Raw genomic sequence first — 27,489 nt, 5'->3', positions numbered from 1 at the left:
CTTGGTTCTCCCGGCTGCTTGCTAATTTTGCATAGCAATTAGTACTGACTTCTCAGAATCGGCTATCCAAATACAGTTCGAGAACGTTCCACGTAGTTCCTCAAAGGTCTTAGATAACCTCTTGCCCCTTGATTTCAAACCCGAAGGGGAAGAACTTGCATAATTGCTAAATTCCCAGTTGGAGCGGTCTGGCAGAGGATACGTAATCCAAAACTATACGTTAATTCAAACCCTCCCCGCGCCTGGGCAGCAAGGAGCCAGCATATGCCTTCTTTTAAATCTATTCTACCAATTCACTGACCGCTCAGGGCTGGGCCACATGGCCCTTCCTTGCAGCCAGTCAGCTGTGAGCAGCAGATGGGATAATTTGCATTTTTCTTTTTATACTTTCTTCGACCGGCAAATTAAAGGATTTTTTTTAAATTTACATTCTCATTGTTTGCCTTAAATATAAACATGGCTTAACTGCTGCGTTGGGCTTCCCTGACCCTCACACCCCACACTCCTTCAAGTCAGTGAGACTTGAGAAAATACCCGAGCGGTAGGTTTCGTGTTTATCAACTTGGAATCTCCAGTCCGGGAGTCATGAGTAGAAAGAATCAGCTTTTACTGAGTTGGTGACTCGTGTTTTTCTATTTTAAGAGCTTGGCGCAGATACCCCGTGGGTTTGTCTGTGGCATGTGGGTCTGCGAGCGCGCGCACTTCTGAATCTCTGGGTCTGCGGCCTCAAACCTCAAAACTTCGGGTTACAAGTAGAAGGCAGATTTTTAGCTCTCAGGCTTACAAGAGAGGGCGGCCACCCTGCTGGGGGAGTGGCCTGAGCCAGTGTTTCCCAGCGCCGGGGTCGCTCTCCCGCGGCCCGCCAGACTCCATGCCGGCTCCGCGGGGCCGCTGGGTCCCCGCGCCCCGATGTCTTTGTGCCGATCGCGGCGCGGGAACACTCGCCCGGGGGGCCAGGGCCACGGCGGAGATACCAAAAATGCTGTTGAGGCGCGGGCGCGAGGGGAGGCGCCCAGTACAGTCGCCGATCCGCGGAGGAAAAAAAAAAAAGTAGAAAAAGAGGCTTTTCAGGTCAAACTCCTCGTATCTAAGAAACCACGTTTTAGAGAAATGACTCGCGATGGGGAGAACACACGGTGTGCGGGGTACATTGTTAGCCAGCGCTGGCCCGGCTCACCGTGGGTGCGCGGCCGCCGCTCCCCGCCCCGGGCAGCGGGCGCGGGCCCACGTGGAGCCGCGCGGTACCGGATGAGCGCGCCGGGCAGCCCGGGTCCCCGGAGTGCGCGCCCCAGCTCCCTGCCGCGGCCGTTCACGCCCGAGCGCCGCCGCCGGTCCCGCGTGTGCCCCGCTGAGGGGGAGGGGCGGGCCGGGGGTGGGGGCGGAGGGGTTGTGGTTCCACTGCAGCGGGGGCTCCTGTGTCCTTGTGCGGAAATGACACACGGAGTCCCGTCACGTCACGCGAGAGCGCAGCGCACGGACACACAAAGAGAGGGGAAAATACACGGCGCCCGCCCGCTGCCCCCAGCAACTCCCCGGGCCGCCCCGGCCTGGCCCTCCGCGCGCGGCCCCCACTCCCCAGCCCCGCGCTCCCCCCAACCCCCACGTGGCGCCCCAACTCGGCGCGGGCCCGCTCTGCAAAGTACAGAACTCGTGTCCCAGGTAAGTGCGGGGCGGTTCAAGCCGGCCGCGCGGTGGCGGCGGCTCCGGAGCAGACGTACGGGAGAGTGGCTGCAACATCCATGCTGGGGTGGGGGCGGGAGCAAGGGAGGAGACGCGCAGGGGGGCTGCCCGGAGCGCGCTCGCAGGGAAGAGCGCCCACCCCCGCGCAGGGCCGAGCCGCCGGAGCGGGCGCCCGGTGCCCACGGGCTCGCCGCACCCATTGTGCCGCGCGCTCCTTTGTGCCCGCTCGGAACGCGGCGGCTCCATGGCGTTCCGGGGAGCACGCGCGCCGCGCGGGGGCGGGGGGGGGACGCGTAGTGGAACAGTCCGCGCCGCCGCCCCACTCGCGCCGCGCGCTGGCCCCGCACCCCCGCTGGGCGCCGCGATGGAGCGGCCAGAGCCGCCGGAAGGCTCTGCGAAGCCCGCGGTGGACTCGGCGCTCGCGTTCGGCCGGGCTGCGGCTGGGGACGGCTCGGCGTGCAGAAGGGGGTGTCAGAGCAGGAGCAGGGGGCGGGGACTGGAGGGAGATGCCGAGCGGGGAGCGGGAGGCCCGAGAAGCTGCCGCTCGGAGGGACGCTGCCGCCGGAGTCAGCAAATGGAGCGAGGCAGGCCCGCGGCGGCGGCGGCGGCGGCGGCGGCCGGGAGCGGACAGGGACGGGCCCCGCCGCCAGGGGGCGCAGCGCTCCCTCCCCGGCCATCCACGGCGAGGTTCGCGGTTCCCGCTGCCCGGGAGCTAGAGGCGGGCGCCCGGCAGGCGCGAGGCCTTGGCGGCCGGCCGCCAAGCCGGAGCCGAGGCGCCCGCCGCCCCTCGTGACCGCCCCCTCTTTCTCGTAAACGTGAGTTCCCACGCAGACCTGGTCCTCTCCGCGCCGGTGAGTTGTGCTGCAGCGCGCGTGAGGGCCTTGCGTGCCGACACAGTTTTTTTTCCAAGGTGTTTTTTGCAGAGGTAAAGGACTTTTGAGTGCTCAGGGGGCCCGTCCGGAAGAATTTTACACGCAAATGCCAGCCAGGCAAGGATGTGCGGAACAGGGTTAAGCACTTCGTTGTCAACTTCACCTTCTTAAAGTAATTTTTGTAACTTTTTAACTGTTCCCTGTGCCTCGGGCAACGCGTCCAGTGCCCCAAAGCTGCGGCTTCGGGAAACTGAGGCTAGGAAGTGAGTTCTCGGGCTGGGGCTGGCTCGGGATGGGTCCAGAGGGACAGAGACGAAGGAGATTCTTTTGTTATCCACACTCCCAAACCCGCCCCCCCCCCAGTTTTTCTGGGGTTTTTGTTGTTGCTGTTGTTTGTTTTTTTAACCATCCATTCCTAATATCCAGTTTCATGTCGCCGTACAGGACTCTGTCAGCTTCCTTCACCCTTAGTACTGAGATTTGCTGAGATTTTGTATCTTCACAGTTTTACATCCCGAGCCATTAACTCAGTGTCTGATAACTTAGTAGGTGCTCAATAAATTTTTGCTGAATGAACGTAGAGCTTCTTGGATTCCAGAAGAAAGTGGGGCCAGTGCATCCTGTTCCTGCTAGTGGTCTAGCTGGCGTGTGCATGGCCCTTGAAATGAAATTCATGGACAAACCAGAGCCTTTAAAATCTGTCACATAAACATTCCACCACTGAACGTAGGTTTTACCATAGAGGCCATGTCCTTGTTGAAGCGATTTAACAGAAAAGTGTTGTGTTCTTGCCTTCCCCCACCACGTACAAAGCACTAGTAATAGAAGAGAGACCACCTACTACCTAGTAGACAAGATGGCCAGCATCCCAATAATCTGTTAAAGGTACCACATGGACACATTTTCTTTACCCTCTTCCAAACTTCTGGGCTCCTAAGCATCTCATAGATGAGCAAAAGAGGAGTAGAATGTCTAATAATTAGGAAGAAAAAAACTGGAATCTTGGGCTTCCCTGGTGGCACAGTGGTTGAGAGTCCGCCTGCCCATGCAGGGGACACGGGATCGTGCCCGGGTCTGGGAAGATCCCACATGCCGCGGAGCGGCTGGGCCTGTGAGCCATGGCCGCCGAGCCTGCGCGTCCGGAGCCTGTGCTCCGCAACGGGAGGGGCCGCAACAGTGAGAGGCCCGCGTACCGCAAAAAAAAAAAAACTGGAATCAACCCTGACAGAAGTTTGAGTAGGTGAAAATTTAATCTCCTGCTGGACTGTCCCACCTGCCACAGGTGGGACAGTCCAGCAGGAGAGCTGTTTCGAAAGCCCCTGAAGCAACAGGGAAAGAAAACCACATGCTTTTATGAATTGTATTGACACCATGGTGAAAAATTGGGGGATCTGTCTTTTAAAAGACCTCAAATTTTATAACGTAGAGACACGTGAAGGTTGCTAGCCAACTAGCACAATTAATTTGGTGTTAGTGTATGGGAGGTTGGGGTGAACGTTTTTGTTTTTCCTGGCACTTAATTTTGGTGGCAAATCATGGTACCTCTCCTGTTATTCATTGTACCTATTACTGGCTAAAGCAAGTTTGGGAGAATTATTTGTAGAATCAGTCTTCGGGGTGATGGAACTTTTCTGTATCCTCTTGATGGTAGCTACAGGGATGTATACCTGTGTTACCTTTCATAGAACTGTACACCCCCTCCCTCCAGAAAGTAAATTTTACTGTATGGTAATTTTAAAAAAATAGAAATTGAAGGCACACACACAACACAAAACAAGATCCCAAAAGGGATCTTTTATGTGCTTTGTGAGTATCACCTTGTTCTTGCTGTTTCTTTCCCACTTCACATTGGACAATGGCTCTTCTGCCCCGTCTGATGTTCTAGTATCTCTTGCAACATTATTATTTCAGCCCAGGCTCTTGTAGTTTCTGGAACGAGCTGCCACACGTGACCCGCACATGCCAAGCTAAGGGCTCTCCACGCTGGCATCAAGCCTTCAGTGTGTCAAACAGGAGAGGTGCGATTTCATTTGGAGTGGCATTAATGCCTGGCATGTTAGTCCCTGAATGATTAGACTTTTTACAAACTGTTGTTTTAGAGCTGAGTTTTTCTCAGCAGCTCACCTGGTAACATGCCCTTCCTCTATTTTTAATTCAACTTGAAACACATGTACGGCCATCCCTCAATATTTGTGGGGGATTGGATCCAGGACCCCCTTCAGATACCACAGTCCACACATGCTCAAGTCCCTTACAGCGAGTCCTTCATATCCTCGGATTTCGAACCCACAGATTTGGAAGGCTGACTGTATTTAAAATCAGCACTTTTAGGTTTTTGTTCTCTACTAACGGCCACCTCTCCTCTCCTCTTGTCTGATTTTCAGTTATCAGTTATCACTGCCCAGTGAAACACAGTATCTGTAAAGGCATTGAATGCTCAGTTGAATAAATCACGTGTCGGTCTTTTCTTGTTTGCCAGGGGCTGTTGGTTTGAGCATGGAGCTAGTAAATTGAAGAGGGGAGGCTGGGGATGTGGAGGGGGGTAGCTTACACCCGACTGTGCCCCAACTCCAGTTAGCTTATGTGGTCACAAGACAACACATTTGTAAAAGTGGGAAGTACAGAGGAAACTCTGCTTATACCTCCTAGGAAAATTAGTCACCATCGTCCAGTCAGTCACATGGGTGGCTGCTGGGATATGCTAGCCCTTTTCTCCTTGACCCCAGCTTCTGGGTTCCACGGTTAAAGTTAAAAGCAGAGTCTGACTCCTCCTACCATTGATGTCGAAGGAGGTAGCCAGTCCTTCGTGAGGCCAGGGAGGGCTTAATAAGTAGAAGCCCTTAGCTGAAGAAGACATCACATTTAGTCACATTCAGAAAACGCAGTCTCCGAAGGGTGAGACGCCACATCGCAGGCAGGCAGGGCTGTGCGGTTGTCGTTCGCTGCGCACACTGAAAGATAAGGCTGTTCTCTGACTGAATAAGGAAGGCAGCGACAATTACAGCTTAAGGAAACTCAGGGGAACATTGCCCTGGTTTTGTGAGGACTGGTATTTTTCAAACTTTATTTGAAGATGTGTCTAAAAATAAAAACAAATTGCAAACATGTCCTGCAAGTCCCATGGGCTGGGTGCCACAGCCAAGAGGGCCGGGTTCTGAGATCCCCAAGGCTCCCAGCCGTTCCTGCAGACCCAGAGACGGAGCCCGGCAAGGGTGGATGGCATGGGAACATTCTTCCCGTCCTTAGGGAGGGCATTTTGATTTCACCCCTTCCAGTTGAACGTTTCTTTTTTCTTTCATTTGAAAGAAACATTACAAAACTTTTTAAAAGTTTTAAACCATTTTATTTTAGTTTTAAAAAATCTTCACTGTTAAGATGCACTTTAAGCATCTTTCAAAAAAAAAAAAAAGGCTTTATAATAAGTAACGTTTACTGAGTGCTGTGTGCCAGGCACATTCTCCTCTGTAGTTTTCTTAGAGTCTCTAGAAGGAAAGGTAGTGTGTGCAGCTCCTTTTACAGAAGAAAGCACCAAGGCTTGGCTGGGTAAGCCACTTGCCCGGGATTAGAAGCTAAACGTAGGTGAAGCCAGGATTAGATAGAACACAGGTCTTTCTGCCCCTAAAGTTTGGTAGGGAATTCCATTTTCATCCAAATCAGCTGTACCTTCGTGATCCGAAGGCCTACCTGGCCTGTTGACTCGCTCCTGCATCTGAGCCCAGCCTACAAACGTGTGCTCCGCAGGGAAGGGAGAAGGCAGAGCGGGGATGGCCCACCCCCTTTCGGTCCCAGCTCTTCTCGGAAGGCTGGAACGAGGCCCCCATCCCGAGTCCACCCGCCTCTTTCCCTCTTCTTGCTCTCTGCAGCACCCACCCCAAGCGAGGCGCAACCCGCCACCCCCCTGCTTCTCTGCAAACTAGGAGGACTGTTGTGAGGACTGCACCGGTGAACATGTAAAACAGTTAGACCTCAGAGGCAGCACTGCATGAATGTCAGCTGCTGTCCTCCTTTTCTATGTTTAATTTTTAAAAATCAGTATAACCTGCAGTGGGGAGGCTTCATGAAGTCAGATCACATGGCTTGGCAAGATGAAGTATGGTTTGGTTAGGTCTTAGTTAAACTGTTTAAATCCTTGCATGTATTTTATTAATAACACCTTTAAAATGGTCTGGGCCTGTTCTCCGTGCTTTACCTTTTGTATGTGGCAGGGCTGCACAGCCACCATCCTGGGGGTTTCAGGCTCCGATCATTCCTATGCTGGGGCTCTGGGGCTCACGTTCTCAAGGAGACCCTCAGGTGGTACGAGTTCGCCTCGCTTTACATCTGGGAACAGGAGTGGAGATCGGGAGGATTTGCCCCAAGGCGGCCTGAGGTCGGGCTGCTGGGCCAGGTCTTTGGACCTGACCTCATCGTGCGGGGGAGTCCTAAGTCCCGTGGACGTTTCCGATGTGCTAGGGCAGAATCCTGAGTCAGCCGACTGGGATTTGAATGTTGAGGTTTCAGGAAGCCCAAGTACTTCCCATTTCTGGGCCTGCTGCTTGTCCTGTGAGACTTGGGCAGCCGCAAGCTTCCAGCACCTCTGATTAGCCTGGGCTAGATTCTCCTAAACGAACTCAATGCAGAGGCACCCCAGGTCACTCCCAGCCCCCTGTGGGCGCCACTAGAGGACATTTTGCTTTGGAAACCTGTGGGGCGCTTAGGGAAGAGTCCAATGATCCTGTGCGGGCAGAGGGGTTTGCCAAGGGTTTGCCATGCCAGGTGCCCCCTGCTTGCCTTACCGTGGTCTAGCCTCCAACTCCTAAGAAAGACATCCTCTCCCAACCCCCCAATCAGATTCTCACGTGACTCCTTATTACGCACTTTGAGCTGGTGGCCTCAGGACACTCCTTCCTTTTTCTGTGGCCCAGCCACTCCTCAGCTCCCCAGACCTCCCCTCCCCTCTCCCCACTGCATCCTGCTGCTTCACCCTGGAGTCAGAGCCCCTAGAGCAGGCCCCTGATTTGCCCAGTTTTGTCCGGTTTTGAGGAATCAGGGAAGGAGGGCTCCAGGTACGGGTCAGAAGTCTTCCAGGGTGCTCAGACACAGACATGAGAGAACCCCAAAGAAAGCACCGTCCATCATCTAGAATGCAGGAACCCAGCAAGTCCAGCCTAGAGAATTGCTAAGCTGCTCTCCAGCCCATTTGTTTTCTCCAGCCAGCCACAGACTCTCTAAATGACCTGGCTTTAGCGCTCAGCTTGGATCCCTAATCCAGGAGACTTGGTCCTGGTTTGGTTTTTTTTTTTTTTCCTCCCATGAAATTTGACTTATTTTGAAAAACACTCCAAGTATCAGGGCAATGCACTGATGGGGCCTATAATACACCCGCCAGGAAATGGCATTTCCTTAGTGTTCAAAGCTGATCTTTTCACCTTTCTGTTCACACCTTGGCTTGTGAGCTGAGAATTTTTTCTGATCTCCCCATCACCCCATACTGAGGAGCTTTTAACACCTTCAGAGGCAATAATTCAGAGACAGTTATGAAATGAAAGGTCTGCACTAGTTTGTCAGTTATATATTGTTTCTTAGAGCATCAGTATTTTAAAATATCTTCCCAGTCTGATTCCCTGGAGATCCCAAGAAGCTCCTGGAAAGTCAGTCTATTTTTCTTTTCTTTTCTTTTTTTTTTTTCGGGCCCAGCCGCTCCGCGGCATGTGGGATCTTCTCGGACCGGGGCACGAACCCGTGTCCCCTGCATTGGCAAGCAGACTGTCAACCACTGCGCCACCAGGGAGGCCCTCTTTTTTCTTTTTTTTTTTAATTTATTTTATTTATTCGGCTGCGTCGTGTCTTAGTTGCAGCATGTGGGATCTTTGCTGCAACATGCGAGATCTTTCGTTGCAGCACACAGGCTCTTTGTTGCCCCGCGCAGGCTCTCTGGTTGTGGTGCGCGGGCTTAGTTGCCACGCGGCATGTGGGATCTTAGTTCCCCGACCAGGGCTCGAACCTGAGTCCCCTGCATTGGAAGGCGGATTCTTAACCACTGGACCACCAGGGAGGTCCCAGCATCAGTATTTTAAATACTTAAATGATTTGATTTTACATTCTTAGCATGTTGCTATTTATGGGTATAACTCAGAATATGACCTGGCTAGCAGTAAAGATTGCTAAACTTCTTATTTTTTCATTTAAAAAAAACTCTCATTTTCAAAGAATTGCATGCTCACTGTAGAATATTTGGAAAGTAGAGGAAACTAAAGAAGAAAGTCATCCATAACCATCCTAATTGGAGGTAATTAACATCTTGGCATGTTTTCTTCCGTCTGCTTATGGCATTTTTCAATTACATTGTCACGATATCCCCTGTGAACTTTGAAGTACATTGTTATTGACTGGGTGGCCCTGTAATGAACAATTGATTTCGAATCTTTACACATAATTTAATGTTCGGCTCTTTCTGTCAATAGAGGTTTTGAAGTCGTGTGTTGAGAAAAATGTGTAGAAGTTGACTTTCTAACTTTGTATATTGGAAATAACAATAGTGATCAAAGGTGATCTCAATCCAGGTCACATTGAGTTTGTTGTCCCTTCCATTTTCTCTGCAGGTTTTTGTGGAATTTATCAGTAATTAATAGTGACTGACGGTTACAGAGGGCTTACTCTGCACCAGGATTTCCACCCTCAGCCTGACCCTAGAGTTCCTGCCTGTGTTTAACCTAAGATCAATTCGAAGTAAAAGACCCTCTGGCCCAGGTTCTTTGCCCTTCTGGCCTTTGCTCACTTCGTATCATAATTTTCAAGTGTGTGAGGCTCTAAGTGACAGATTTGGCTATAGGTCTTTCTAAGCTGAAAGTGATGAAGAAGATCAAGATATGCCCATTTACACATTGACAGCGTTATTTCCAGAGCAAGTATTTTCCCCTAGAATTTGCTTTAATGTTATTTCTTACCCCAAAGGAAAAAAATCTTGTAGATATATGTCAGACTGTAATATTATTTGTATCCAGATCGCAAGATTGTAAGCACTGGTGGTCTGCACAGCTGTGGCATGCGGCCTGTGTTTATTAGATGTGAGTTACAGTTGTTATAGAAACCTTAATGTAATATCTTCTAACCTTGAGGTTCTGACTGCTCTTTCCTTCCTGTTACTGTTATCTTCTAGTGTTTACCCATCCTCCCCTCCAACAGAAGTTCCCAGAGTTCTGTCTTCATCCTCCGGGTCCTCCCATCTCTACCCTGTGTTGGTTTCAATCCCTGTAAATAAGCTATACAGTCGATCGATCCCCTCTGCACAGAGGACAGTCACCCCACTGGCACCAACAGCTCCCCGTCACACAGTGGGGAGTGTAGCCACCAAAGCACAGGGCAGGGAGACCGGGGGCCACTCCCAGTGTATGGTCTCGAGCATGTTACTAACCTCTCTGAGCCTCGGGTCTCACACCTATACAACGAGATGATTTCTGAGGTCCCGTTTGGCTCTAAAACTCTGCCTCGGTTTCCTCACTTGTAAAATGGGACTAAGAAGAGTTTCCACCTCCTAGGATTGTTAGGTTAATTACATTTAGTAGAGCTCTTAGCACAGCATCTTCCACAGTGTAGGCTGTTGTTTGCATTGAGTCTCCGTCAAGTGTGCAAAGCACTGGGCAGTGTGGCGAGGAGTTTGAAGGGAATGGCACGGCAGGGTTTCTGCCTTCCAGGGTTTGCCCAGGTGAGCTGGGGTGTCCCTCTGCTCCAGCCACACCCCTGTTGGACACCTCCATTAGCACCCTCAGGGCTGACCTCAGCCAGGGACTCTCCCATCGGAAGCCCATTAACAGGCCCCCTTACTGGTTTTCAGCCCTTCTCTGTCTCCTCCCAAAGGGACTACTCACTCCAGATCCTTGTCTCAAAATCTACTTCTGGGGGAACTTACACTAAAAAAAGAAGTGATACCGAAATTTCCATGATACATTAAGCAAAAGAAGCAAGGAGCAAGGATCTTAAACCTTTTAGCCTCAAGATCCCTTTCTATCCTTAAAAAGTATTGAGGACCCCAAATAGCTTTTGTTTATATGGGTTCCTGTCAGTATTTACCGTGGTAGAAACTAAAACAGAAAAAGAAAAAATGTTTAAATATTGATTTACCAATTCATTGAAAAATAACCAAAATAAATATATTACAAGTTCATGTCAATAATATTTTTATGAAAAAAAAAATTTTCCAAAGAAAATAAGTGAAAAAAGTCGTATCGTTTACATTTTTGCAAATACCTCTTATATCTGCCTTAATAGAAGACAGCTGAATTTTCATATCTGCCTCTGTATTCAATCTTTTGCAAAATAAAGTATCGTGTAGCCTCTGGGAAAGTCTCCTGCACACCTGTGAAAAGGAGGCAACAGCATCTCAGTTTTATTATGAAAATAGTTTTGATCTCATGGACCCCCGAAAGGGCCTTGGCTGTACTAGTAAACTGGGTCTCCAAAAAGAAAGAAAAAACAAAGCCCGGAACAGGACTGGTTTGTAAAAGTGTCACTTTCCATGGTGTGCCAATTTCAAGCTACCAACTTGACTCCACTAATGCTGGAGTTGGGGAGAGACGTGCAGTCTGTGCAGGCAGCGCACTGCATTCATGTCACACTTTGAGGACCTCTGGCAGAGTGTCTGCAGAAGGACTCAGGAAAACCGACGAGGTTGCCTCCAAGAGTGTAACCCAGTGACTGGAGGACCCTGGGCTTTTTAACCAAATATCCTTTTATACCTTGGGAATTGTCAGATGCATGCCCATCTAGTCAAAAGAAAAGGAGACTTTAAGAATCTTCCCTTCTTAAAATGAACTCTCTAAGTTGATCCATAATTTGTCAGTCTTCAGCTTTTCCACTTCTTTGTGGCATCTCTTAGAACTGGTTCTTTCAAAGCGCCGGTGACTGGTTCTCACTGCTCTGCCGGCCCCTTGCCTTGCTTCGCCCTTGCTTCCCGCTGTGGGCCAGGCGCACTGAAATGCAGGAGGCAGATCCAGCCGCTGCTGCAGCAGGAGGCCCCGAGGTGGCCCTGCCAGGTCCTGCATTTATGTAGCCAATTTAAGCAACTTATCCTTGTAATTTGATGTTTGAGTGTCTAAGGCATCTTAAACATTTGGGATTACCGTTCCTTTTGCACTTTTGGTAAAAACTGAAGGTTTTCTGATAGCTGCTTCCCACCCCACCCCACCCCTGTGCCCTGCATGGAAAATTGAACACTGTCATCTCGCCCTGTGAAGAAAGATAGAGACTATTAGGTATTATAATAAAATGATATGTGCTCCTACGAGCTCTGCGATATTTAAAACCTTTCTTCACCGCTGACAGTCACTTTGCCTGAGGCTTCCTAGGCTATTTGGGTTCAAAACAAACAAAAAGCATTTTCGCTTATTGGATTAACCACTGGAGATTGGTCCTGTTTGAGAGTTACCCTCCCATAGGTCACCCGTGTCTTAGAAGCTGTGTGTTTTAACTAGAGGCAGTGGCAAGCGACATGTGTCTCCTTGACACACGTCCCTTTCACTCGTTTAAATCCTCCCTTGGGATTGGTCAGGGATCTGGAACAGGCACCCCTTGGGGAAAAGCTGATTTTCAGGGACATGTGGATGCATAGTTAGACTGTGTCGCAATTCGAGATTCGTGGTGAGAGGAATAAGAGGGTTTTGAGAAGGAGAGAATGTTAAAATGAGAAATTCTACGAAGTCCTGCAGGCAAAGGAGATTGTAATCCTAGCAGCCCAGCGGGCGGGTGCTGCAGAGTTGGTAGCTCCTTCATAACCTATAGTTGTGTAAACGAAAGGAATTTCTGCGGCATGCTTGGCATCCGGGTGTTTAGTGTCCGCCCAGGATGAACAACCTTGTGACCTTCATCTGGGCAGATGACCAGGAAACGGAGGTAGCAACGTGTGATACCCATCCCCTTTCTACCCAGCTGGGGCGGTGTTGATGTGCCGGGTCTACATCAGCTCGGGATGCCGGCAAGTGACCCACACATCCCCTCCCTCTTGTAGAAACTTCTGTATTGTGAAGTGGACTCTATATAAGCACAGAGCAGCCTCATTTTCCTGCTAGTGACACGGAGATGAAAGGAGATTTCCAGCTGCTAGTGGTCAGAGAGATCCAAGGCTGGAAACTGGCCTGTGTGTTCATGAGAAGAACCTTAACAGAAGAATGAGGATTCTGTCATTCCCTCTCCTGGTGGCTGACGGGAGATACACACGGATTTGGTTTGAATCCTAGTTCTGCCACCAAACAGCTGTGTTATACTGGTCAGGTACCTGCCCTCTGTTCTCTTCCTCCCCTTTCCAATAGTCAAACATCTTATTTCTGTAATCAAAATGATATAAAAGTTTTCCAGCTTCACTGAGGTATAATTGACAAATCAAAATTGTAAATATTTAAGGTGTACGCCCGCAGTTTTTTTATTCAGTTGGGATTGAAGTAGCTCAGGGTAAGATCAAGGCGCACACGAAGTGGGCAGGCAGCGCCGGGCCCCAAGTGCGCAGGCCGTGGGTGTTAACGGGGACCCTCACCTCGCTCCGCCCAACACGAGCCACAGGCACTTGGCTTTCCAGGCCTTGCAAACGGGAAACTCCCTGGCTTTCCAATGAGAGTGGCTTGTTCGCCAGCTAGGAGGGAAGGGGCGCACCACAATGCGTTCCGGGTTCCTTCTGTGCCAATCTAGCATCTGTCGCTGGTCTATAAATGGACACGGAAATGTTTTCCAAGGCAGATGCGCTCTGGCCGCCCCTTCCGTGAGGCTGCCCAGCCCCCTCCGGCTCTCCTCCCACCCGCAGGTGGCTCGGGCGTGCGCCCTTCGCTCATCGTTTTATGACGCGAGAATTGGGGCGAGCTCAGAATTCAGGTGCTAAATTGCCTGCAGTAGGGTCACTTGGTGGTGGTTCGGCGAAAACGCTTGGGCGCCCGAGTCGCCTTCACGCGCCGCACTCTCGGAAATGGAGTGTTAGACAAGCGGACCCTCCTTGCTCAGTGCCCGTGGTTCTGTGCTGGGTTTTCTCATTGACTCCTGTTTCTTTTCCTCTAGGATTCGCTCGTCGTTTTCATGCTTTCCACTTAGCCAGAGGCTTTGTGGCTTTTCGCCGTGACCCTTTTTTCCCCTAAAATTAACCACGTGCCGTCTCCTCCCTTTCCCACCTTTTCCCTTCGGAATGTAATTTGTCCAGTACACCATACCCTCTCCAGCAACCCTGTACTCATTCCTCCTCAGCTGTTCTGCAGCCTCTCACTTGAGGAGACGGCTTATGTGACGGGGCGGCAGGGCCTCCCGGGGAAGATGGCAGCTCACCTGCGTCTCCTTGAGAAGCCCCCTGTCTGGGCTGCAAATCAGCCCTGAGTTTCTGCCCAGCGTTCGCCAACCTTGCTGTCTGAAAAGAGTACTGGTGCACACCTAACCTGCCTGGGACTCCCTCCCCTCAGAGACACCCAAACGTGAGATTTCTTTCCTTGAAATACAATGGAAATTGTCTTTGCTGAAATTCACCTCTGGTAAAATAGTTCTTGGCCCCTTGAAGTTGACTTACTGTTTATTTTCACTCAGTCTCACCTACATGTTATGTTTTTCAGACAGGAGATAGTTTAGTAAGTAGGAATTAATTTCAGTTTCAAATAAATCTTAAAATTTCTTATTCAATCCTTTGAAAATTAGTAATACAGGGATGAAAACAATTGTGCCTGTCATGAAGTAACTGTGACGACTGAGAATAGTGCCATACGTTGTAGCACTACTATATGAGTGTTGCTGTATTAGTGAGTTTTTTTTTCATACGTCGTAGCACTATATGAGTGTTGCTGTATTAGTGAGTTTTTTTCATACATCGTAGCACTATATGAGTGTTGCTGTATTAGTTTTTTTTAACATCTTTATTAGAGTATAATTGCTTTACAGTGGTGTGTCAGTTTCTGCTTTATAACAAAGTGAATCAGTTATACATATACATATGTCCCCATATCTCTTCCCTCTTGCATCTCCCTCCCTCCTATTAGTGAGTTTTGAAGTTATGATCCTGTGCACAGATCACCTAGACATAGTCTTACTCTCTCCCCATCCATCCGTCTAAAATGGGACCACACACCATTCCACAGCCGCTCCGTGAATGGTTTACTGAACTTTGTGGATGGCATCCCTCCTCCTTATAGAAATTCCATAAAGATACCCCAGAGCCTGCCCCCTCTGACCCGTAATTGGAATGGGCACTCAGGGTTTGCGGGCTGCTTCGCCAGCGGTGGGAACCACAGCTCCTCAATGCCAACACTAGAGGCTGTCATGTGTGTTCTTCTGCCATGTTACTGCCTCATTTATACTTTATCCTAGTTACGGACATGCTGTTATGTAATCTGGGGAATCTCCAAGACGTAATGGTGCTTTTAACCATGGTGTCCACTGCATTTCGGCTGGGGCAGCGAGAGTCGAGGGCTGGCTCTGCCCCAGACCCTGCAGCCCATACAGGGCGCCGCCACTGCCTCCTGCCACGTTCCCTCATCAATAAAAAGAGTGGTTGGGACCAGATCGTATGGCTCAGGAGCTTTAAGAACCCACAGTGCCTCTTTCTCTTCATTGCTTCTGAAGGAAGGGCAAGACAGCACCAGCCAATAAAAATATAATGCAAAAGCCACATATGTAATTTTAACTTCTCTAGCAGCCACATTAAAAAAAGGTGAAATTAATTTTAATATTTTATTTTGCCCAACAGATCTGAAATATTATCATTTTAACATGCAATCAATAGATTATTAATGAGATATTTCACCTTTTTACTGTGCTGAGTCTTTGAATCCAGCACGTATCTTAAGCTTACAGCATGTCTCCACTTGCACTGGCCACATTCCAAGTGCTCAGGAGCTGTGTGTGACTAGTGGCTACCGTCATGGGCAGCACAGGTCTTTTTGGACCACCTAAGACCTTAGCTCAGGTTCACCGGGTCCACAGGGTCCACAGCCTCCTGTGGACCTTTGTCAGCCTTTTCATTTTGTGCCTAGAATGTTTAAGGCAGGGACTAACAGATCATCCAAACTGAGGTCTTTTGTAAGACTTGATTTTCTCAAATATGTTCCTTTCTTTCTGTAAGTGGGTCTCAGTTGATGCTTTAAGATGCATTCTGCCCACATAAAGTCTTGGAGAAGCACTCCCAGCAGGCATACAGGAGGCCTGGCTGTTTCTGAGCAACTGCAGACAAGAGGATGAAGTTTCCCTTGATGTTGCAGAGTCGCGTTGGCTTAACCTTCTATTACCGGGAGCCAGGGTTGGGAGGGTAAGGGAATTTCTTATGGGTGGGTAAAATTTTAAAAAACGAACAATAAATCAAGACTTTGTCTTTGTCTTTTCATTTAGTGGAATAGAAGATGAATGCAACTGAATTCAGTGAAGATGTAGAAGAAGGTAAAAAAAGAAAAGCCTCTTTTTAAAAAAAATTTTAACTGAATACTTTTTTTAGATACGTTTACGTGGTTCAAAAATATTAAAAGATACATGATGAAAAATCAAGAAAAGTCTCCTCTCACCCCTGATTCCCATCCTTCTCCGCTCACACGTGTGGTATTTTATGTATCTTTCCAGAGTTACTTTTTTAAAAGCATCATTTAAAAGTAGTTTCTCTCCTTCCATCTCCTCTCCCTCCCCTGAGAAAAGACTTTAAAACCTGTTTTGAACAAAATGTGCTTGGAACATGGTATCATTGTATAGCACTAGTGTGGTGAGATACAGATTGCTTGATTGGAAAGCCAGTTTTATTGTGATCTGTTACTCAGATATTGTTATCTGAGTGATAGTATCAAAGGGTGGCTGCATACAACCTGCCGCTCAGGGGACCCTGCTAATCCCAGCGCCGCCAGGTGGTCTCCCCGCTGAGCCCTATTTCTTCTCTGCCACAGTTCTGAAAAATAACACTGTGAAAGTGGAGACAGAGGCCGAAGATGCTGCCCTGGACTGCTCAGTGAATTCCAGGTCCTCCGAGAAGCACGCTCTGGACAGCGTCTTCACTGGCCTCCAGGACTCCAGCAAAAGAAAGCAGCCGGGCGGCGAGGGCCCGCCGGACTCCGTCCCAAGCGTGAAGAGGCGGCGGCTGATTCCCGAGGTGAGGGCTCACAGGGAAAGCAGGAACTTGTTGATAGCAAGGACTGTTAGTGAAAGCCTACCACATTCACATAGCGCACACCTTACCTAGATTCCTGGAGAAGGTGAGGCTTAGCAGGTCTTTTCCTAAATCAGATCCATCTTTTGTATCTATTAGGAGAGCTTATTCAATGAATCTTTTTGTAAAAAGACCAATTATTTTATAACATGCCTGTGACCCCTAACCTACCTATTTTATGAATTTGCTTTCTTTTTTTTTTTCGCGGCACGTGGGCCTCTCACTGTTGTGGCCTCTCCCGTTGCGGAGCACAGGCTCCGGACGCGCAGGCTCAGCGGCCATGGCTCACGGGCCCAGCCGCTCCGCGGCATGTGGGATCCTCCCGGACCGGGGCACGAACCCGTGTCCCCTGCATCAGCAGACGGACTCTCAACCACTGCGCCACCAGGGAAGCCCTGCTTTATTTCTTAATCACCTGCTGATTATATTGAACTTTGCTAAGTTCTGAGAGAGAGAAAATGGAACTGGACATAGTGGTCCCCTCTAGTAGCCTGGAGTCCAGATAGGAGACAAGACAGGTACACAAAACAGTTAAGACTGAGGAGAGAGGGGAGTTTGGGAGATGAGGTGTCTGGCCCGGAATGCCCGTCTCCACAGACGGGCAGATCACACCTTAAACTCTTAGAAGAATGTTTTCCCAAGCTCTCTAACGCAGCTACTCACCACTCACACACACACATGCGCGCGTGCTCTATGAGGGACCCAGATAGGCATTTCAGCTTCTGCACGTCTGTTCAATAGAGCCCACGTTTCAGAGTTCATCATCATTAGCCAGTACACCATGGGGTATCAGCCTGGGACTCTGGGTTGTTACTAGTTTGTTTTAATTCTCCTCTATTAGATGCTACCCCAGATCTAAATAAATTGGGAATTGATAGGTTTTAGAAATTTAGTAAAGGATGAGATTAAGATGTTCACTAGGATTTCAATATGCAAGTTAATATTACATTATAATGAGGACTGATCTGCATGCCACATCATGGAACATTGAGGGATACATTCATTTATTTATTTATTTGGAATTTTTTTCCAAACAGCTCTATTGAGATATAATTCACGTACTATACAATTCACCAGTTTACATTGTTCAAGTCAGTGGTTTTTAGTAGATTCGGAGAGTTGTACAACCATTACTATGATAAATTTTAGCACATTTTCGTCACCCCGCAAAGAAATCTTGTACCCAGTTAAGCAGTCACTCCCCATCCACGGCTCCTGTCGCTCTTGGCAACCACTCATCTACTTTCTGTCTCTGTGGATTTGCCTGTTCTGGACATTTCATATAAACGGAATCATAGACTATGTGGCTTTTTGTATCTGGCTTCTTTTACTTAGCCTAATGTTTTTAAAGTTCATCCTTGCTGAAGCATGTTATCAGTTCTTCATTCCTCTTTATGGCCAAATAATATTTCATGGTGTGAATATATCACATTTTGTTTATCATTCATCAGTTGATGGACATTTGGGTTGTTTCCACTTTTTGGCTATCATGAGTACTCCAGCAATACATTTTAGAAAATCCATAATACCCAGAAAAAAGTTGAATTTTCTTATACCTGTGTGATCATTTTTTTATGAAGGATTAATGAAAAATACCCCACCCTTGACCCTGGCTGCCTAAACCAGCCGCTTGCTGCATACCTTGGGACTCTAGGGAAAGTTTCATGTGTGGACGGCAGTTTCCAGTGCAGTAAGTTGATTGTAGATGAAAACTCAGATTCCTGACTGGAGAGATGCCTGCTGTGGCCAATGAAGCTACAAGATGGTTAGTCCAATAGCTTGTTTGAAAAACCTTTACCCATCTGCTTTTTAAAAAATGCTTTATTTGTAAACCATAATTTATTATCCTTTTCCCTAACGATTGGTATATAGGAACTTTTATGTCATTACATGTAGTGCCACAGGGACCATCCGTGTCCATATCCATAAACCTCGTGCCCTCCTGTGAGTGATTCTAAGGGTTGGGCTCCTCGAGGTTATTCTGAAAGGGTTGAGGAGTTTGAGAAGCACTATGGTATGTCCCTGAAGGAACTCCAGGAAACGTCTTCTGTGTGTCACGATAAATTCTGCTTATGATCAATTCTGCACACTCACGTTTATAAGTAAAGCTTGAGTTCAAGAAATGGAGCACAAAGTTGAGTGTATTGGTTCACCTTTGCTGTGGCAAACCATCGCCAAACTTAGCCGCCTTAAAGTAACCACTGTTCCATTCAGTTCTGTGAGTCAGCTGGTGCTTCCTCTGGTTTGGCCTGATGTGGCTGGGGCCAGGTGGTAAGGGAGGACCTCACTCCCGTATCCGGGCCTCACCTGGGCTGGTGGGGTGACTCCAGCTTCCCTTCATGCACTTCCTCACCCCCTACGAGGAGGAGGCTAGTCCAGGCTTACTCTCATGCGTGGAAGATTTCCAAGGAGGAGCGAGGAGGGCAGACTCTGGGGAGCAAACACTTTTGATGCCTCTGCTTGCGACACATTTGCTCATGGGCCACCAGTCAAAGCCAGTCATGTGGCCAAATCTAGATCAAGGGGTGGAAAACTAGACACCACCTCCCGATGGTGGGAGCAACAAAGTCACGTTGCAAAGAGATTTCCACACAAGTACAGGGGAACTATGATGGCCATTTTCATAAACAATTCACCACAGCAAGGAACAGCCAGCTCTTGCATCAAGAAGGAATTCTGATCACATGTAGGCTGGTTTGTGGCCTTTGTGGGCAGCCCAGGTTGGCCCCATTGCCTCATTGCACAAATGGTGTCACTCTTCATCCTTTCGTCCAACACGTTTTATTGGCATCGTAGAGAAGGGAGCATCTTCGTCTTCTGGGGATAGAAAGGGAAGGAGAAGGTTCTCATTATTTGTATTTTAGTTGAATCCTTCAGTGTATGAAGCAAGTCAGGAAAGTCCTGCATTGGGGAAAGGTCCGCTGAGGTTCACAGTGGAAGGATTTCCCTGAGCATCACAGAAATGATTTGAAGGTTGCAGATGCTCTTCTAGATCTGGTGAGGCAATAAGCTTCGTCTGGCCGGAGCTGCAGCAGCATGCAGGAATCCTGACATGTTTGGAGAAAAGGGAGCCGATATATATTTGAATATTTCTAATATGACTTGTCCAGTTTACATATTCTAATTGGTCATCTATGTTTACTTTTTTCTTTTTTGTGGTACGCGGGCCTCTCACTGTTGTGGCCTCTTCCATTGCGCAGCACAGGCTCCGGACACGCAGGTCCAGCGGCCATGGCTCACGGGCCCAGCCGCTCCGCGGCATGTGGGATCTTCCCGGACTGGGGCACAAACCTGTGTCCCCTGCATCGGCAGGCGGACTCTCAACCACTGCGCCACCAGGGAAGCCCTACTTTTTTTTTTTTTTTTTTTTAAATTTATTTATTTTTGGCTGCGTTGGGTCTTTGTTGCTGCACGTAGGCCCTCCCCAGTTGTGGTGAGCGGGGTCCACCCCTCATCACGGTGTGCAGGCCTCTCATTGCGGTGGCCTCCCCTGCTGCAGAGCATGGGCTTCAATAGTTGTGGCGCACGGGCTCAGCCGCTCCGCGGCATGTGGGATCCTCCCGGACCAGGATCCCACCTGTGTTCCCTCCATTGGCAGGCGGACTCCCAGCCACTGCGCCACCAGGGAAGTCCCCTATGTTTACTTTTCAATGGATTGGATACAGCAGGCAGCTGTAACCCATTAGATTTTGGAGTAGAAAAGACACTTTAAGTCCTGGGTTTTATTTTGGGAGTGCTGTTAGCTTTGTTCATTTCTGTTAGTGTAGATAACATGAGGTTGATAGCCCTGCTCCCCTTCCTGTTCTGTAAAAAGTATATGTATATGTAAGTATGAACCTTTTGAAATTCTTGAGCTCCTTGTAGAATGGTGACGTGTGAAGTCAAGGCAGTGCTTCCTTTTAAAAGTTTGTACAAGCTGATATGTCAGTAAATCAGTAGCCTCAGAGCCCTGGGGGCTTTCGAACAATCCATTGGTTTTATGAAATTATAGCATGTGTTGATTTTTCAGAATGGTACTAGTCTTAATTTAGAGTGGATAGCCCTTTATCCTTCTCTCCCTGGGTTTTCTCTGATCCATCTTACATGTGTGGTGGGGAAGGAGGAAGTGGGAGAGCGGAAGCAGGGAGTATATACAACTATCTTAAGCACTTTCATCACAGGGTAAGACGGAGGAACAGAGGCTGAATCAAGCAATAATCCAAAAAAGTGGAAAGGATGTACGTTAACAGCTGTTGACGCCCTACCTGACAAATAACCCCACTCCTTGTCTTGTTTCATTTAATCCGTGTAACAGTGATGAGGGAATATCTCCCCCGGAGAGAAGAGCCAGCTCAGACATATAAGTTAAAGTCAAGTGCCAGGATACCAGTGGGGCAGCCTTGATCCTGGTGTGAGGTGGCAGGAGTGACTGGGAACACTCAGCTCTCAGCTCCCCGCTGTGTATCCAGGAGGTGAGCCCCACCTTCTCTGATCCAGCCCATAGGAATGGTCAGTTCCAGAATGAATGGAGACTGGAGTCGGATAAGGGGGAGTTCACCATGGAGCCTTTGGCCAATTCTGTGACCTCCCAAACTCAGGTCCCTCCACGGTGATGAGGGGTGACACTGCTTCCTCATTGGTTCCTTGTGTGGATTGCGACAACCCCTGGAAGGAGCCCAGCACGGGGCCTGCCCTACATCAGCCTTCAAAAATGTTTATTTACTGCTCCCCAACCCCCATCTCCAACTACCACCCCTTACGGTCAGTATTCAGCCACCTCCCTCCATGTTTATCAGAAGGAAAATGGCATGGAATTGCCAAGAGAGGCCACCTGATGCCCTCCTGGCTGCCGCCGGCCTGAGTGCCCTTGATTCTGAGCACCTTCCATCTTCTCCTTTGACCCCAAGGAAGGGGGGAGGATTTGAGTGGCAGCCCTGATGCTAAAGGTCTGTCACGTTCAAGCTCCCATCGGTGCTGATGGCCTGTTTATGAGTGACATTTAGTACAATGCTTAGAAGAAAAATAAAACCTCCCTCAAAAAATCTAACAAAAGGCTGCATAAAGACGTATTTGGCGCCTCTGCTGGGAGAGGCATGATAGCCAAATACAGCAGATGTGGGAGGTGAGTAGCCAGCGTTTTTATTGCTAATCATCTTTTTGTTCATGGAACTGGGGGTGATATTCAAGAGCCCTGGGCCAGGCAGAAGTTAGCCTTGTTCTCCTGGGGTTCTTTGTTTCTATGTTTGTTTTTAATCCTAAAGTGTCATTGCAGTTTGGTTTTCAGTTGGAGAATGGAACTGCCATCTCATTCGCTCAGTGCAAATGTACTGAACACCTCCTAGGTGTCATTCAGTATGGTCCCAGCTGGAGATTCGTAGTCATTTCCACAGCAGCCCTAGCAGATAGGTACTGTGGCCATTCCCATTTTAATGAGGCTCAGAGAAGCTAGCACTACCAAGCCTGCTTGATTTGGAACTGTGCACTTAAAGCACTGGTGGCCCTGAGCACTGTGGGGTATTTGTAGGATATGCAGTGAGGAGCCTCTGAGGATGCCCTGCCCTGATAGTTTGCCATCCCTGTGGTCTTTCTCTTCTCCCTTCCTATAAGTTGCTTTATCTCCCCAGATTCTTATTTTTTCAGGCATGATAACACATTCTCCATCCTCACCACACAGTGTCAGCAGTATAAAGGATAACCCAAAGGATAAAAGCCATGAGGGCAGAGACAGGCTTGTTCCCTGTGTCCCCAGGGCCTTGCACCGTGCCTGACAGATGCTGGGCACTCAGTAATGTTTGTTTACTGACTCTGTGTGGTAGAAAGCTCTTCCATTCCTTATTGCTAACTACATCTGGTCATTTAATGATGATGATGATGAAGATAAACATTCTGTTAAAATGAAAAGCATCACCCCGTCTCGCTTATTTGGAGGTGGGTGGTGATGCCAGCGCCCTAGGAGCCCTTTTCCATGGTCTGCCCTTGATGCCACATTGATTCTCAACTCCCTGCTCCTCTGAAGGCTTGCTGCTTTCTTGGTGTTCCACTTAGCTGACTGGGCACCACTTAGCCACTCATCATTCGTTGAACTGAATTCAGTGACTGCTCTTGGATTTGGAGTCTTGAGGAAGACTCAGGACTTGGAGCATCTCAATGGTGACCCGGTCCCCAAGATGTCACTGGGCATGGACACATCCGTAACCTTACATCAACCTGTTTTTGATCAGTCAGACTCTCCAGCCAAGAGATTGGGCATTCCCGCTGGAGTCTAAGGGTGCTAGTGACAGAATGAAATGCACGGATCGGATCCAGGAGAGACGCTGGCACTGCAGAGCCTGAGCTGTGCAGCAGAGTTCACATATGGTTGGAAGATGAGCCTCGGAGAATTGGGAACGGTGTCAGCCAGACACCAGTGCCAAGTAGCACAGATTTAAAGATTTCTTGATACTCCTAGACAGCTGAGCAGAGATTTTATCAGCAGCAGCAAATGCAGCCAGCCCATCGTGCCTTGGCAGCGTTTGTGGAATTAACTGGAGCACTGAGTTGACAGGACACCAGTGTGGGGATATCTAAGAACCTTCTCTTTGGTGCTTGTGTCATGCTTTGTGTTGAATTGTGTATCCAAGGTCTCTGGGAGTGAGGAATGTTGCCCTCTGCTGGGACTCTGACTTAATTTTTTGTTCAAGCCACTTAGCCAAAAATGTTTGTATTGATGGCAGTGTTTCTAACATGCTTGGTAGAAACTGAAATGTTTTTATTAATGAGGCTGACTATTGAGAGTTATGGGGGGTCTCCAGTTCTGATACACTGCACTTCGCTCACTGTAGGAATGTGCTGGAGTCAAACGACTTCTGTTTGTTTTGTTCAGATAGTTCACCCAGAAACTTGTCCCTGTGCTTATTTGCTACTCTGAGTGTTAATAAGGGCAGATCCCCCCCTAGAACGTGTACTCTTATTGCATGGCATGTGAGTTTCTGGTGATCTTTCTCTGCATGGAATCTTATTTAAATGTATTAGCGGAACTGCTTGTTACAAAGCCTTTGCCCCTTTCCAAAATCAGTTGTAATGTAATTATATATATATTTTTAATGATTGACATTACACACTCAAATTACTCTATATTGGTAAAACCTCACGGAAATCTTATGATCCATGGGACCTCCAAAATTATTTTGGTGTAATAAAATTTAATGGTGAGTGCTTTTTCCTTTTCCGGTAAGCAGCTTGAGGTGACCTCTAAAAATGGTTCACTATTCACTTGACCCAGAAAACCCCACAAAATCATGCAAATCAAGAGGTTCAAATCTTCGTGTTCACTTTAAGAACACTCATGAAACTGCCCAGGCCACTAAGAGTACGCATATCTGAAAGCCACCAAGTATCTGAAGGATGTCACTTTAAAGGAGCAACGTGTGCCATTCTGTCGCTACAATGGTGGAGCTGGTAGGTGTGCCCAGGCCAAACAGTGGGGCTGGATGCAGGGTCGGTGGCCCAAAAAGAGTGCTGAATTTTCACTGCACACGCTCAAAAATGCAGAGAGTAATGCTGAACTTAAGGGCTTAGATGTAGATTCTCTGGTCATTGAGCACATCCAGGTGAACAAAGCCCCCAAGATGCGGTGCAGGACTTACAGAGTTCATGGTGGGATCAACCCATACATGAGCTCTCCCTGCCACACTGAGATGATCCTTACTGTAAAAGAACAGATTGTTCCTAAACCAGAAGGGGAGGTTGACCATAAGAAAAAGATATCCCAGAAGAAACTGAAGAAACAAAAACTTATGGCCCGGGAATAAATGCTGCAAAAAATAAATGGAAATAAAAGTAAAAAAAAAGAAAAAATTTAATGGTGAGTAAATTGCTAAAAATCTAATTTACAGTCTATAGGAATTAGCAAGTAAGACAATATGAATTTATTAGGGCAGTGCTTTTCAACAGTGACCCACAGTTATAAATTCACCTTATAGAGCCATCTGGTCCACATATATGGATTTGTATGTAAATACATAGACACAGAGCAGTAGAACAAAACTTCTTGAATTTACTTACTGTGTGCAATGCCCTCTGATATTTTCTATTCTGTTCTTTTTTTCTTTCTTTCCTGTCTCTCTTTCATACTTCCTCCTTCCCTCCCTCTTTCTTTCTTTGTTTTTGTTTTTTTGGCTGCACTGCTCGGCATGCAGGATCTTAGTTCCCCGACCAGGGATTGAACCCGTGCCCCCTGCAGTAGAAGCATGGAGCCCGAACCACTGGACTGCCAAGGAATTCTCCCCTCCCTCTTTTATGCTGGTCTTGACCCATCAAATCAATGTCGTCATTTAGTAATGGGTCACGTGACAACCCACAGTTCTAAACACACTGTGTCAGGAGTAAAGATTTTCAACCATCTCCATCCCTTTCTTTCTCCAAGTTTCTGATGTATGTGTATGTGGTTTCTTTCTTTCCTTTCTTTCTTCCTTTTTATTTATTTTAATTTTTTTTAAGTTTTCTTTTTTTTAATATTTATTTATTTTATTTATTTATTTTTGGCTGCGTCAGGTCTTAGTTGCAGCACTCAGGATCTTTGTTGTGGTGCACAGGCTCTCTAGTTGTGGCACAAGGGCTCAGTTGCCCTGCGGCATGCGGGATCTTAATTCCCCAACCAGGGATCGAACCCGCATCCCCTGGATTGGAAGGCGGATTTGGTTTTTTGTTCTATAAATTTTTTTTTGAATTTTATTTTATTTATTTTTTATACAGCAGGTTCTTATTAGTTATCCATTTTATACATATTAGTGTATATATGTCAATCCCAATATCCCAATTCATCCCACCACCACCACCACCACCAACCACTTTCCCCCCTTGGTGTCCATATGTTTGTTCTCTACATCTGTGTCTCTATTTCTGCCCTGCAAACCAGTTCATCTGTACCATTTTTCTAGGTTCCACATATATGCATTAATATACGATATTTGTTTTTCTCTTTCTGACTTACTTCACTCTGTATGACAGTCTCTAGATCCATCCATGTTTCTACAAATGACCCAATTTCATTCCTTTTTACGGCTGAGTAATATTCCATTGCATATCTGTGCCACATCTTCTTTATCCATTCGTCTGTCGATGGGCATTTAGGTTGCTTCCATGACCTGGCTATTGTAAATAGTGCTGCAATGAACATTGGGATGCATGTGTCTTTTTGAATTATGGTTTTCTCAGGGTATATGCCCAGTCGTGGGATTGCTGGGTCATATGGTAATTCTATTTTTAGTTTTTTAAGGAACCTCCATACTGTTCTCCATAGTGGCTGTATCAATTTACATTCCCACCAACAGTGCAAGAGGGTTCCCTTTCCTCCACACCCTCTCCAGCATTTGTTGTTTGTAGATTTTCTAATGATGCCCATTCTCACTGGTGTGAGGTGATACCTCATTGTAGTTTTTTTTTGTTTGTTTTGTTTTTGTTTTTGTTTTTTGCGGTACGCGGGCCTCTCACTGTTGTGGCCTCTCCCGTTGCGGAGCACAGGCTCCGGATGCGCAGGCTCAGCGGCCATGGCTCACGGGCCCAGCCGCTCCGCGGCATGTGGGATCCTCCCGGACCGGGGCACGAACCCGTGTCCCCTGCATCGGCAGGCGGACTCCCAACCACTGCACCACCAGGGAAGCCCTAGAATCTGTATTCTAACTAGACCCCAGGCTGTTCATATGGATATTCGACTTTCAGAAGCGCTGGGCTGGGCCAGGCCGTGCCAACCATATTCTTCCCCAGGTGGGGAGCAGCCTAAGGATGCACTCTGTCGTCGTCCGTTTTCTAGTTGCCTGAGGCATGCGCATGTCTGTGGAAGCACGTGCTTTGTGCTTCAACCCTGCCTGCTCCCCTGACACCCACAGGTGCTCACCAGTTAGTTCTTCTGCTTCATTAGACCCTCAGAAATATATTCCAGTATGTTTTGGGGTCAAATTCAACATTTGTCAAAAACAAATTGATGACTGAAATATGTAAACGGCACATATTTAAAGCATACCATTTGGTAAGTTTTGACGTGTATACCAACGAAACTATGCCACGATCAAGATGAGAAACATATCCATCGCCTGCTACCATGAACGTCTCCTTGTGCCCTTTTGCATCCTCCCCCCATCCCCAGGTAACGACTAATCTGCTTTCTGTCACTAAAGATGAATTGGCATTTTCTAGAATTTTATATGACTGGAATCCTACAGGCCTCTTTCGTTTGACTGGCTTCTTTCACTCAGCTTAATTATTTTGAGATTCATCGAGAGTATCCTGTTTATCATCTGTATTGCTGAGTAGCATTCTGCTGTATAACACAGCATATCTATATACTTGTTTAAAACTTGGGTTGTTTCCAGTTTGGGGCTATTTACACACAGGGCGGCCATGAACATCTGCATGTAAGTCTTCGTGTGATCATGTGCATTCATTTTGCTTGGTAAATGGATACCTAGGAATGGAATACCTGGATCATATGGTCCCATATATATGTAACTTCTTAAAAGAATACCAATTGTTTTCTACAGTGGTTATACCATTTTATATCCACCCCAGCAGCGTGTGAGAGTTCCAGTTCCTTCACATCATCTCCGTCATTCAGTACTGCCTGTCTTTTTGATTACACCCATCCTAGTGGGGGTGATGTGGTATCTCCGTGTGGTTTTAATGTGCAGATTACTAAGCATCTTTTTTTTTTAAATTAATTTATTTTTTGGCCGCACTGTGGAACATGTGGGATGTTAGTTCCCCAAACAGGGATCGAACCCGTGCCCCCTGCAGTAGAAGTGTGGAGTCTTAATCACTGGACCACCATGGAAGTCCCACTAAGCATCTTTTTATGTGCTTTTT

General features: G+C 47.8%; 1 protein-coding gene across 2 annotated transcripts in view; it reads left to right on the top strand.

Moving 5' to 3' along the window:
- Positions 1-1,530: 1,530 nt before the first annotated feature.
- Positions 1,531-27,489, top strand: part of BEND3 (BEN domain containing 3) — a 34,132-nt gene continuing 8,173 nt past the window's right edge. The window contains exons 1-4 of one of the 2 annotated variants that reach the window (XM_060283786.1): positions 2,611-2,724; positions 13,752-13,972; positions 15,873-15,920; positions 16,412-16,614. In XM_060283786.1, coding sequence (XP_060139769.1) covers positions 15,884-15,920; positions 16,412-16,614 — 240 coding nt within the window. In that variant the 5' untranslated portion in view covers positions 2,611-2,724; positions 13,752-13,972; positions 15,873-15,883. Of the gene's footprint in view, positions 1,660-2,610; positions 2,725-13,751; positions 13,973-15,872; positions 15,921-16,411; positions 16,615-27,489 lie in introns of those variants that run through there. The other variant, XM_060283787.1, reaches the window with a different exon arrangement.

The sequence above is a fragment of the Globicephala melas genome, chromosome 14, assembly GCF_963455315.2.
Source record: "Globicephala melas chromosome 14, mGloMel1.2, whole genome shotgun sequence".
In the NCBI taxonomy this organism is placed as follows: domain Eukaryota; kingdom Metazoa; phylum Chordata; class Mammalia; order Artiodactyla; family Delphinidae; genus Globicephala; species Globicephala melas.
The sequence above is the reverse complement of the archived record's forward strand: the minus strand, read 5'-3'. Positions and strand labels throughout refer to the sequence as shown.